At 41.5% G+C, this 13028-nt stretch overlaps 1 protein-coding gene across 2 annotated transcripts in view; it reads left to right on the top strand.

The window, feature by feature from the left end:
* Window positions 1-897: 897 nt before the first annotated feature.
* Window positions 898-13028, top strand: part of cables1 (Cdk5 and Abl enzyme substrate 1) — a 170248-nt gene continuing 158117 nt past the window's right edge. Inside the window, exon 1 of one of the 2 annotated variants that reach the window (XM_087986561.1) lies at window positions 898-1718. In XM_087986561.1, coding sequence (XP_087842687.1) covers window positions 1141-1718 — 578 coding nt within the window. In that variant the 5' untranslated portion in view covers window positions 898-1140. The remainder of the gene's footprint in view (window positions 1719-13028) is intronic. The other variant, XM_087986560.1, reaches the window with a different exon arrangement.

The following is a 13028-nucleotide window of genomic DNA, read 5'->3' as shown; positions in this document are numbered from 1 at the left end:
GTCTACAAAGTAGACATTTTCATCCCTTCCAGAATAGGAACACGGTGATTTTTATAAAATCAGGTGATTTAGCTGAAATTTTTGGTAACCACTGGGGCTGCTGGAGAAGTGTTCAAGAAATTCAATATTTAGCAAAATAAAAACTGAGAAGAAACCACTAATAAGAAATATTCAGGACAACAGTTAAAATAGGGCACGTCGAACCTTAATTAGGAATGTAGGCCAATGCTCCCAAATCAAGACATCTCCAGTGTAAGAGCACTGAAGTTTGGAATAAACTTTATTTGTGGATATTTCCCTTTCCTTTGTGATTGGCTAATTACTTGTTGCAAGAACACATTGAGCTCGAGTTATACATTTTGTAAGCTTTTTGCTCGTTCAAAGGATCATTTAATCTGATGGGAGAGAATGTGGTGGTACCGGTGGACACCGCCCTGTTAATTCATGTGCAGTGAAAATAATGCCGAGGCTCCCTGGTTGGTGTACAGTGCATTGTTGTCAGCTCGGCATTTGCAGAAGGTACATTATACAATTTACACTGTCAGCAATCCCCTCGCAGGTTGGCTCCAAAAAGAAACGCACACCCACATTGCTGAATGTAGGCGGCCAGCAGGAGTCGCCTGCGGAATGGCAAAGGGAGTGGATACCCAAGTCTTACACAACCTTCGGTCGGGGAAAAAATATGTTTTTGTGTCCCCGAGGAAGTTCCCATTGCAGATTAATCTTTCTCTCTCCGGTCGCGCGACGTTTGCATTTTACAATCTTGGGTTGCAAAGATAACCAGGCACATGAAAAGAATCCCCACCAGCCAGTGGATCCGGTTTGCATGAAGCCTGCAACCTTGAGCTGACTGTACAAGAGCTACCGTGTGTGTGTGGGAAGGGCTGGGGATCATGCGCTTTGTCTAGTGGCCGCCTCCTTGTCCCTCCCTCCAGCCTGACTGCTGGGGCTGACAGAGCGCTTCTTAGTGTTTGCACCGAGCAGTGCAGCAGCACGTTTAGCTCTGTTAGCAAGGACACGCGCTTTTAAATGTATAAATATTATATGCACGAGATAAAAAGAAACAACTCCTATCTATATGCATAGGTACACACATCCACACACGCTGCATTGGGACACATTCAACATTTCCACAGGAGGATGGCGGCTGTGACCACCACCAGCAGCAACAACAACCCCAGCTCGGCATTACATTCCAGCAGCAGCACTGAGCCCAGCACCAGGAAACGGATAGACCCGAGGAGGAGGCAGGCGGCACTCAGCTTTCTCACCAACATCTCTCTGGACGGACGCCTCACTCAGGATGAGGAGGCTGAGGAGCAGGAGGATGGGGCCGGGGCGAGTGGGCTCACCAGTAGCAGCAGCAGCAGCAGCGCCGGCGGGGGCGGGGGTGGCACAGCGCCGCTGCCTCTCCGGGCTCCAGGCGGTGCGGCTGCTGTAGCTCCAGCCGCCGCCGCCGCCTCCGCCTCCTCCCCGCTGCCTCCTCCCGATGAGAACGCGGCGCTGCTCCCTGCCGAGCCCAGGCTCCAGCCGAGCGGAGCCTCTGCATCGCCTCTCCCCGCCCCGTGTGCTCCTGCAGGCGGCGGTAGCAGGGCAAGGATCAACTCCTTCACTCAGGGAATACTGCCTGCTGCCTTCTTAAGGCAGGCATCAGTCCCCAACTACTACCTGGAGCAGGGACAGATGGGCAGCAGCACTTTTGATTTGCAAAGATCCAGGTTGGTGCATAAGCGTTATGAGGATTTTACCGTATGCGTACTGTTTTATATAATAGCATTGAAGTGTTTTAAATATTAAATTGAACTTCTTAAACATCAGAATACTAATCAATACATAACAAAATCAAAACACTGCGGGTATTGGAAATCTGAGTTATTTGTAAACTGTTTCTCTCTTTACAGATGCTGCCAGACCCTGCTGAGTATTTCCAGCACCCTTCTAACTTTTTACTGCATGCCTGTTCTGTTTGTATGTGCGACTTTACACCGTCTGCGTTATTATTATGGGAATCCATTCATGGGGCCAGGGATTGCTTTCAAAATGATGCTGCAGCTCATGGTGCACACTGTAGTTTATGTATCAAAGTCAGCGACAGGCGAGGATTAGAGGGGGGCGCGTTTAAAAGGCGATAGCCAAAAGTTGCTGTCTGAGTTGTGATGTTCTATCATTCACTTTTGCCTCACCATTGAATTCAGTAACGTTTCAGTATTCGAGCAGCAGATTTGAACTAAATTCAGTAAAGAGACTTGAATTTTATTATTTGAAGTCTACATACTGTACAGGATATTGGTTAGGCCACTTTTGGAATACTGCATTCAGTTCTGGGCTCCCTGCTATAGGAAGGATGTTGTGTAATTTGGAAGGGTACAGAAAAGATTTACAAGGATATTGCCAGGGTTGGAGGTTTAATGTGTTCATTAAATCCCCTAGCTTCTCTGGCATTTGAAACATTTCTGGTGTTTTATTCTGCCAGTTATTAATTATTGTTGGAGTTTGTAAAATATCAAATTTCAATCCTTTTACTTGCTGTTTTCACTGACTTATTACTTATCTTTATACCTTGTTCTTAAAATAATCATTTTCCTTGCTCATTTTTCTTTCTGTACCTGATTTGACATTGAGTTTATATTTCCTTTGCAAACTTTGCATGGTTAATTTCCAGATTCTTCAATAAGTTTGGAGATATGCTGATGTTTACATGAGTCAAATCCCTAATGCCTGGTTTTCATGCTATGCCATTATCAGCTTGCACTTTCAGCAACGTGTCCTGCAAAAAATGTAGGAACATGAATGTGCCATGACAAGTCTAGCAGATACCGTCAAATACTCACAAGTGAAAACTTACTTGAAGCTAATGAGAGAGATCAATTTTTGATAATACTGTGTTTATTGTCAAACTAGAATAGAATAGCAATTTATTGATGAAAATATAGTGAAATGTACATAGGTCGCCACACATCGGCGCCATTTTACTGGCAGAAATTATAAAAAGAAATAATTGAGACAAAGTTAGGTAAAAGGTCATCTTCTGAGTCCTCCACTGCAATCTGGTTTCATGGAGTGGCTTCGGAATGCTGTCACCAAAGTTGCCCCTGTGGTTGCCGGAGCAAGGATTTCCAGACCGGGCGCAGCACGCTGCCACCACTGAAGCTGACACTGAAGCCATTGCATTGCTGCCATAACAAGGAGGGGCAGACTGAACGCACCAAGTCGCCGATGCTGAAGCCACTGCGCAAGCCAGTGCCACTTCAGCTGTCACCCGAAGTTGCCACCGTAGCCACGAGGAATGAACCAGAGCCACCGCGCTGCTACCGCTAAAACCAGCAGGTGGAACGGACCAGAACCACTGACAATGAACCCTTCGATAAAGCAGCGTCCACTACGGCCATGAGGAACAGACATCTGGATCCATCACACTGCTGGCACCACAGCAGGCCCTCACAGGATCCAATACAGCCACAGAACAGAAGACCCTTTGATACATAAGAGAAATGAAGAAACAAAACAAATAAAAGAAGAATGCAGCCAATTAGCTGAGCAGAAGCTAACAGGCACAGAGCCTGAACACTTTCTACCCTGCCACCATCGCCATCTTGTAAAAGAAACTATTTCCAAATGTAAATGCAGTTAAACAAACTCTTTCTTTGAGTGCTACATTTATATGGCAACATTCGTGTATTAACTGTTCTTAAGATTTTAGAAATTTGAGATTAAAATTGCTCCCACAAATCAAACAGAACTTCCTGTCACAACGTCCTAAGATTGTTTTCAAGATTTGGTGTTTATTTGAGTCTTGATAGTTAACCAAAATGTGCTTTCATTAATAAGGGCCTTTTGTTTTCTTTTCAACAAATTACTAAGGATTCCAGTAAAGAAAATTGTTTCTAGCAAATGTTTTGGTCATCAATTTTTCCACGTTTCCATAGGTCAACATTATTTCTGCTTTGTTGTATTTGGTTGATTCCCCATTCTTTGCAAAGCCTCTATTAATTTCAGTGTTGTATTATAGTCAATTTATTTTCTGCTGCTACTACATAAGATTTATGCAGATATTTAATATTGGTGAGTAAATCCAAGTCCCAGTTACATTTGAGTAAAGTATTGGTAGAGTGACACACAAACAGAATTCAGTTACCCTTGTGGTTTACCATTTGCCATGATGTTGTAATTGTCCAAATTGAGTTTCAGTAAGCATAGAGTTCATGAATGATAATTAAAAGGTCACGTAGTCCATCTTGGTGCATGCAGAGGCATTTGGAGATCGGAAAATAACTCGTGAGACTGCCCCACCCCCCAAAATGTAACTATTTTACAACCGCCATTGTCCTGACTGCAACAGTGCAAAATTTGTTCATCAGATACCCTTGTTTATGTTGCTGCAGCCACCTTCAATTCTGATATCAGGATAGAGGTAGCGCACATTGCTTGCCTGTAATCTGAACAATGGAGGGATAGAATTGCTTGCTAAATCTCCAGTGCTTTTATTCTCTCAAATTTCCCACTACACTGTACATGAACTGATGTGGGTAGGCCTAGCAGGCATTAATAGTGCTCCACTGTATAAAAAAAAAGCCTTCTCCTTCGCTGAAGTTCAATCGTCTCACTGTACCTTGGCAATGTGGTAATACGAGCTGTTAATTCTTAACTGCTACCGAGTCTATACTGCGGTTTGTAAATGAATATATCCCTTGAAAGATAGCATCAATTTAAGTTGGAATTATTTGTATATTCATAAAGGTAATCCATGTCGCTAAGTACTGTCTTAAAGTGAAAACAAATAAAACAGTGAGCAAAGGTGTTATTGGCACCTTCTTTGTTTCTCAGGGGATAAAATGCACCTTGGACTTTAGCTGGTTAGTCATGTAACTATAAATATCGCTGAAGCTTTTGTATGGTAGTACTGTTTTGTGGCTACCTGTGGGGGTTGTTGAAGAACAACTGCAGAAGCTCTCTAATTATCCTTTCTTTCACCTCTCACCTTTACTGAGTCCCAAAAATAGTATCTCATCATCTGCTCGAAGAGAGATGATGAAGATTCCTAAATATATTATTAATGTTTGAAAACACAGTGTTTTAAAATGATGGAAAAATGGATTGGTTTTCAGTTCTGTGAAGATCTGACTTTATTTAAGAAGTCAGAAAGTCATTTTTGAGTAGCGAATTTCAAACAAAATCCATAAAAAGGCTCGTTATGTAAGGCAACAACCAGCCAACGAGACAGGTAATTGCTGAGTTGAGTTTTACAACCCAGGGAGAGAAAGTAGCCCAGAGTAGGCCCAGTCAGATGGAGACTAATGCATTCCGAGAGAAGAGATCCTTTATAGCAGAGATGCTGTTATCAACTGTCCAAGGTGTCAGGGCTGGAGGTAAAATCTTGAGTTGCCTAGCAATATGATGTCCAATGACAGGAAGATGGAAATGTCTAGAATGGCAGTGAGCTTGTCTGTGGGTACCACAGAGAGAGATTTGAATGCTAAACCAGTTAGAAGACTGGCTAGAAAACAGCTGGAAGCTGAGTCTGTGGAAAACCTATGTGTTTGCTCTGAAGGTGCTTAGAAGTCAGTAAGAACATTCCAGAAAGCAATTCCAACTGTACCAGATAAGCAAGAAGCTTTAGTGTGAAAAGTGGGGTGACTCTTCACTGAGGTTTGTCTGGTTATGGTTGGAGTAAAAGGTTATATCTTCCTTACTGATATTTACACTAATGCTGTTGCAATTGTTATTGTATAGTGTAACATTTGTTTATTTTGTTGTAAAAATGTTTGTAATAAAAGTACATTGAATACAACCTCTCATGAATATGTTCATGGTGTGGAATTGCTGGTGTTGGGCTGGGGTGGACAAAGTCAGAAGTTACACAAAACCAGGTTATAGTCCAGCAGGTGTATTTGAAATCGCCAGCTTTCGGAGCATTGCTCCTTAGTCAAGTGAAGTCCAGATGTTAGCAGCATTCTGAAAGCATGTGATTTCACGTAAACCTGTTGGACTGTAACCTGGTATTGTGTAACTTCTGACTATGAATATGTTCTGTGACTGACCCCCACAGTAAACAAAAACAAAACTCCGTCCCTCACCGGGGTCTGACCTCTCCAGTATTACCGTCAGTTGGGGTCATAATTGTTTATGATGGACAAGATAGAAACATTTGTGAAGAACCTTTTTAGAGTACTGAGTTCAGGTTTAGGTGGCAAAACTCATTGGAAGGACAGCAGGGTTTAAAGGGTTAATTTGTGAAGTGAATCTGCATGAGCCTTGTTTGTATTCCCTTGAGTTGAGAAGATTAAAATCTAAATGAGATATTTCAAATTACATAGGCTCAATACTGATTATTTATTCTGGATGAGGTATCCAGAGGAACAGAGCATAATATTAAATTAGAGTCAAACTACTTAGAAATGAAATCAGGAAGCACTTTGTGTAATGGAAATACAGAAATTTCTTCCTGAAAACCGTGAGTCAAGTGAAATTTTCAAGTTTCAGATTGATACAGTGGTATATCCCTACCCCGAGACCAGAAGGCCTGGATTCAAGCGCCGTCTCCTCTAGAGGTGTGTGATAACATCTCTGAACAGGTTGGTTAGGAAATATCGTTACATGGAGCTGTGGTATTGAAGGGCAGGTTGTCTGATGAGGGAAGAGTGGACAGACAAGGCTTGGATCTGCTGGAGTTTACAAGAACAACCCGCAGCCTTGATTGAACCATGTAAGAGCTGAGGGCTCTTGACAGGGTGGATGTAGAAAGTATGTTTCCTGTAATGTGAGAGCCTAGAACTGTTTAAAAATAAGGCAGTTACCCACTTTCATTCATTTAAGAAAGACTCTGAGGATAAGCCTGGAAACTAAAGATCTGTGAGCCTGACATCGATGGTGGAAGTGAGGACTGCAGATGCTGGAGGTCAGAGCTGAAAAATGTGTTGCTGGAAAAGCGCAGCAGGTCAGGCAGCCTCCAAGGAGCAGGAGAATCGATGTTTCGGGCATAAGCCCTTCTTCAGGAATGTCGATTCTCCTGCTCCTTGGATGCTGCCTGACCTGCTGCGCTTTTCCAGCAACACATTTTTCAGCTCTGACATCGGTGGTGGGAGGGGATTCTGAAAGTTAGGATTTGCATGCATTTGAAAAGGCAAGGACTGGTTAGAGATCATTAGCATGGTTTTGTGCAAGACAAGTCATGTCTCAAACATGATTGCAGTTTTTGAGAAAGCAACCAAACAAGATTGTTGTGGGCAGAATGGTAGATGTTGTTTATATGGACTTTTAGTAAAGCCTTAGAAAAGGTTCTGTATGGTAGACTAATTCATAAAGTTAGATCACATGGGATTAGAGTGAACTTGTCAATAGGATTCAAAATTGGCTTGATGGTAGGAGACAGGGTGGTGGTGAAAGGTTGGTGTTTTTTGGGCTGGAGGCCTGTGACCTGCAGTGTTCCACAGGGATCAGTACTGGGTCCACCTTTGTTCCTCATTTATGTTAACGATTTGGATGAGAATATAGAAGACATGGTTAGCAATTTTGCAGATGATACCAAGATTGTATTTTAACTGTAGTGTTTAAGTAAATTGTATTTTGTTTAACATCGAGTAGTTTGACCAGTTGCATCACATCTGGAACACAGCACTTCACATCTACATTTAAAATAAGAAAACGTTGGGTCTACGCTACCACCTTAAAATATTTTTAGAGGGTGGATCTAGGGGTTCAGGTGCATAATTCTTTGAAATTTGCATCACAGGTAGACACAGGGTGGTTGAGAAGGCATTTAGCACACTTGCCTTTGTTGCTTAGACCTTTGAGTGTAGGAGTTGAAACATCATGTTGAGGTTGTACAGGATGTTGGTGAGGCCTTTTTTGGAATACTGTCTCCAGTTCTGGTCACCCTACTGTTGGAAGGATAGGATTAAATTGGAGATGGTTCAGAAAATATCTACCAGGATTTTACTGGGAATGGAGGGTTTGAGACATAAAGTAGGTTGGATAGGTTGGGTCTTCTATCACTGGAGTGTAGCAGGTTGAGGGGTGACCTTCTAGAAATTTATAAAATAATGAGGGGCATAGATCAGGTGAATAGCAAGGGTCTTTTCACTGAGATGGGGGCGGGGGGGTGGCGGGAGAGAGGGTTCAAAACTAGGGGGCCTATTTTTCAGGTGAAAGAAGAAAGGTTTTCGAAAAGACATGAGGGGCAACTTTTTCACCCAGAGTGGTTAGTGTGTGGAATGAACTGCCAGAGGAAGTGGTGGATGTGGGTAAAGTTACATCATTTAAAGGCATTTGGATAAGTCTGTGCATAGGAAAAGTTTGGAGAGATATGGGTCAAACGTAGGGAAGTAGGACTATTTTAGTTTGGGAACACGGTCAGCGTGGACTGGTCAGACAAAAAGGTCTGTTTCTGTGCTGTACGACTCTGTTCATGATAAGGCAAAATTTTCTTCTGCAGAGGGTTATAAATCTCTTCTTCTAAAGCCAGTGGAAGTAGAGTTGTTGAATATATTTACAGCAGTGGTAGATAAATGCTTGATAAGAAATGGATGAAAAATTATTGTGTGTAGGTTGGAATATGGATTAATCAGATCATATAATTCAGTGGCTGAGCAGCCAAGTGGCCTGTATATGCATTCTTCAATATTGATTATATTCAATAATGACTAATAAGACTAATGGAATGCTGTCCTTTGTCATGAGAGGTGCTGAATAGTAAAGTAAGGATGTTGTGCCTCAGTTAGACAGAGCAGAAATCTGAAATGAAGAGTATTAATAGTGTATTGGCACATTTCTGGAGCATTTGGATGTTAAAAGGAAAGGTTGGATTAAACCTGTACAACCAGGGTTGGCTTATTCTGCACCAGTAATCATAAAATATAATGTTTTAATAGCTATGGAAAATATTACTTTTTATAGTTGTAAGTACTGTAACATTGGCTAAGAGAAACAAAGTTAATTAAAAAAAAATAGTGCACCTAAATGTGGAAACTTGTAATCAGAGTTTCAAGGTTAATTTCTTGTGTGTTTTTGCTTTCTAGTGAATAGTTATGATCATAAAAATAAAGATTGCGAGGTTGGAAATGAAATGTTTCTCCAACCTGGTGAACTATTGTCAACATTAACTTCTGCTGGGTCAGGTGCAGTCAAAGACAACAAGGACCTGACTACCTATTTCTTTGTAGTGGGGCTCAGAATCCCTTGGATTCTAATATCAAAATGCGTTTGGGAAATTCATCTGCTAAAATATTTTGCAAAATCCTGTAAAGGTTATGGACCAGACCAGACCCCCTCAAAATATTTTAAGGTAGCGTAGACCTCACTTTTCCTTATTTTAAATGTAGATGTGAAGTGCTGTGTTCCAGATGTGATGCAACTGGTCAAACTACTCGATGTTAAGCAAAACACCACTTATTTAAATACTACAGTTAAAATACAAACAAAAGAAAGAAGAATTTAGAATAACTCAACTATTGGAAAACTTAACCAAATAATAGATACAGATATTACTATTTAACTGTTCCAATATAGTAACATCCCATAAAGACACCCCTTTGTAAAAAGATACATTCAGACACAGATGTTTACATGCAGTTCTGCAATCCAGGAGGAAACAACATCAAGAGAGATGTCTGAGAAAGTCGCAGCTAGGAATCAATGACTGAAGCTTCCAACGCTTCTGGGACCCCAAACAGCTTCTGACTGCTAAAGCTTAAAAAAAAAACTAGAAAGTCTGGGTTTTGAAATCTGGCCATTCCCTTTTTTTTTTAGGAGAGATCAAATGATCTTTATTTCCCATTCATTTCTTCAGTACAAGTTCCTGCTTCCTGGAGAAATTCTCCCAAGGAGAATTGGATACAAACAGGCAAAGACTGCAGTCAAAAGGTCATATTAGCTGCTGTCCTCCAGTGAGAGCCTGTCAAACAGGTACAATCCCATCCCATTCTCAGGAGCTCCCAGACACTTCAGGTTGGTGATGTAGTCCCCAAGTCGCTTGATGATCTCGACCTCCTCATCCAAATAGTGAGTCTCCAGGAAGTCACACAGATGAGGGTCAGTCTGGGCAATGGCGAGTTGGTGTAGATCCAGCAAACTCTGGTTCAGATTCTTCTCCAGATCCACGGCACCCTGCATTGCCTGCAGACTGTTACCCCACTCATCCTTCTCTGGCTTCTTCACATCCTGGAGGAGGACTCTGCCTCCACGCTGACTCACTATTCTGTTCCCATTGTTCCAACATTTTAAGTAAAACCTAACGGCCTCCTAAAGTTTTTAATCAGGCTGTCTCTGGCACTGATCTTTTGCTGTAATTTGATTCTGTCGATGTTAGCTGAGACTGTTATACAGCAGTTTGGCACCTCTGCCTTTACAACCCCTCTTCAAAACAACAAATAGCCTTTTTACAGTGACAGCATTGCCACAAAGGTTTTGCCAGAAGCGCCATAATGAATTCGTCACTAATGTATTCCTGGTATTGCTTTGTATGATCATATGATGAACTGCAGCATCAGTATACATTTATCTTATCTTTGTAACATTTAAACATGGAAAATAAAATCAGGAGTGGGCCATATGATCTTTTCCACCTGCTCTGCTATCAATATTATCATGGCTGATGATCTAACTCAGTACCCTGTTCCTTTTCCTCCCTATATGCTTTAATCCCTTTAGCCCTTAGAACTATAACTCATTCTTGAAAACATTCAATGTTTTGGCTTCAACTGCTTTCTGCAGAATAGAATTTCAGAGACTCATCTCTTTCTGGGTGAAGATATTTCTCCTCATTTCAGTCCTGAATACCCTTATACTTAAACTGTGGCCCCTGGTTCTAGTGACCTTGGTCATCAGGAACGTCATTCCTGTTGGAGTTTTATGGGTTTCTGTGAGATCCCCTTTATTCTTCTCAACTCCAGTAAAAGTTGTCCTAACTGGTCCAGTTACGCTTCATATGACTCAGGAATGTTGCCTCAGGAATCCGTTCAGTAAACCATTATTGGATGTTACAGAGACACCTTGATTTTGGTGATAAATTCATAAGCTTCTTTCACAAGATATTGGATGTGAAGATTTGGAAATATGCAGTGCAATTAGTGCAGTCATTCCTTTGTAAAATGGAGCCTGAGATTATTTGTGTTTTGAACTGGCACAGTTGGAAGTTTTGAGGTTAGGAGACTGGAGCATCATTGTATTTGATATGGTCAAGTAAAGATCTGGTGATAAGTGACCAGTCAACTGTGCACCAAAGCCCCTCAGGTTGAGTGGGTGAAGATTAGGTTTGTAATTCAGGAAGCACAGGCAGGATTTATTTTATCAGAAATAGCACGTGAGTCTGGATTATGGTGAGAAAGGTGTTACAAGAGTGAGAGACCGATAAACCTGATGTCTGATCAGGAAGGTGGCTGGCATTGTTTAGCCAGTAGAGTTGTTTTGCTGTAAACTGATTCTATCAGTGGATTAGCATGTCAGCTGAGACTGCGTTATATAGCAGTACAATACTATATAATACTGAACCAATGTTGGTAGAAATGTATGCACCTTGAACAATTCCCTTTTTTTTTTAGCCTTTGTCCTCATCTGTCCGGTAAACAATCTCTTTCTGGGATAGTTTCTCCCAGCAAATATTCTATCCCATCTGAATGGACTTTTGTCCAGAAGACATAGGAACATTGCTCTCACAGTCCAAAGATGTGCAGGTCAGGTGAATTGGCCATGCTAAATTGCCCATAGTGCTAGGTGCATTAGTCAGAGGGAAATGGGTTTGGGTAGGTTTTTCTTTGGAGGGTCAGTGTGGACTGGTTGGGCCGAAGGGCCTGTTTTCACACTGTAGGGAATCTAATCTAATCTAGAAACAAGAATAGGCCATTCCGCCCCTCCAGAATGTTCCACCCCTCAATGAGTTCATGGCTAATCTGTGAAGCAACTCCATATATCTCTCTCTATCTGTTTTGGTTTTGAAATTAGCGAGTGATCCAGAATCCACTGCCACTTGTGGAAGAGAGTTCCAGACACCCGCCACCTGAAGACATGCTTCAGCTGAATGGTTTGGCCCTAATTCTCAGACAATGCCCCCTAGTTTCAGAATCCCTAACCAGTGGATATGGTTTATCTTCATCTGCCCTGTCTTTTTCTGTTGATATCTTGAAGACTTTGATCAGATCGCTCCTTGAACTTGTAAATCCTAGAGGAGACAGGCCTGATTTGTATAATCTCTCCACATTAACTTAACCATGAAGTCCAGGTATCATAGATATATGAAGGGGAAGGCAGGATTGTGTGTTAAACAGTCCTCTATACAAGGTATTGAACAAAATAGGGCAGGATGAACATGGGCAGTGATACTGATTAAAGGAACCGTTGCAGTACTAGAGAGGTAGAAAGTCCCAGAAGTGTCAAGAACAATATTTATATATTTCCCAGTCTAGTCTGTATGACAACAACTATTGGAAAAGATATAGAGGAACAAATTTGCAAGGAAACTGCAGAAGGACAAAATTTATAGAGTAATTATAATGGAAGCTTTAATTTTCTGAATTTAGCCTGGAATAGCAATTATGTAAAGGCAGAAAAGGGTTCATAGAGTGTGTTCAGGAGAATTTTCTAGAGCTGTATGTTTTCGTTCCAAAGAGAAAGGAATTACTATCAGTCCTTGTTCTTTGGAATGAATTGGACCAAATAAATCCAGTATCTTTGGGAGGACATTTTTAGTGATAGTGATCTCTGTGTTTATAACTAGGCTGACTATTTTAAAAAAAAAAGCTAATGAACAGTACAGAAGAAGAGTAATTCATTGGAGTAAAGCCAAGTTTGATGGGATAAGAATAGATCTGGGTTGAATACACTGGAGTCAAATGTTGGCAGGAAAAATAGCTGAACAAAGAACTACCTCCAAAAGAAGAGATGTTTCATCTGAAGGCATAGTCCCTTGAAAGGGAAGGGGAGAGCATCAAATCAACAACTCCCTGGTTGACAAAATAGGTAGACCTCATAATGAAGTAGGAGAAGTCTGCGTATAACAGATGTCAGATCGAAAATACTGTTCAGAGCCAACCTGACTA

The sequence above is a fragment of the Chiloscyllium plagiosum genome, unplaced genomic scaffold (genome assembly GCF_037043375.1).
Source record: "Chiloscyllium plagiosum isolate Xiang-an unplaced genomic scaffold, Cpla_swu_hap1 HiC_scaffold_4, whole genome shotgun sequence".
NCBI classification, from domain to species: Eukaryota; Metazoa; Chordata; class Chondrichthyes; order Orectolobiformes; family Hemiscylliidae; genus Chiloscyllium; species Chiloscyllium plagiosum.
The sequence above is the reverse complement of the archived record's forward strand: the minus strand, read 5'-3'. Positions and strand labels throughout refer to the sequence as shown.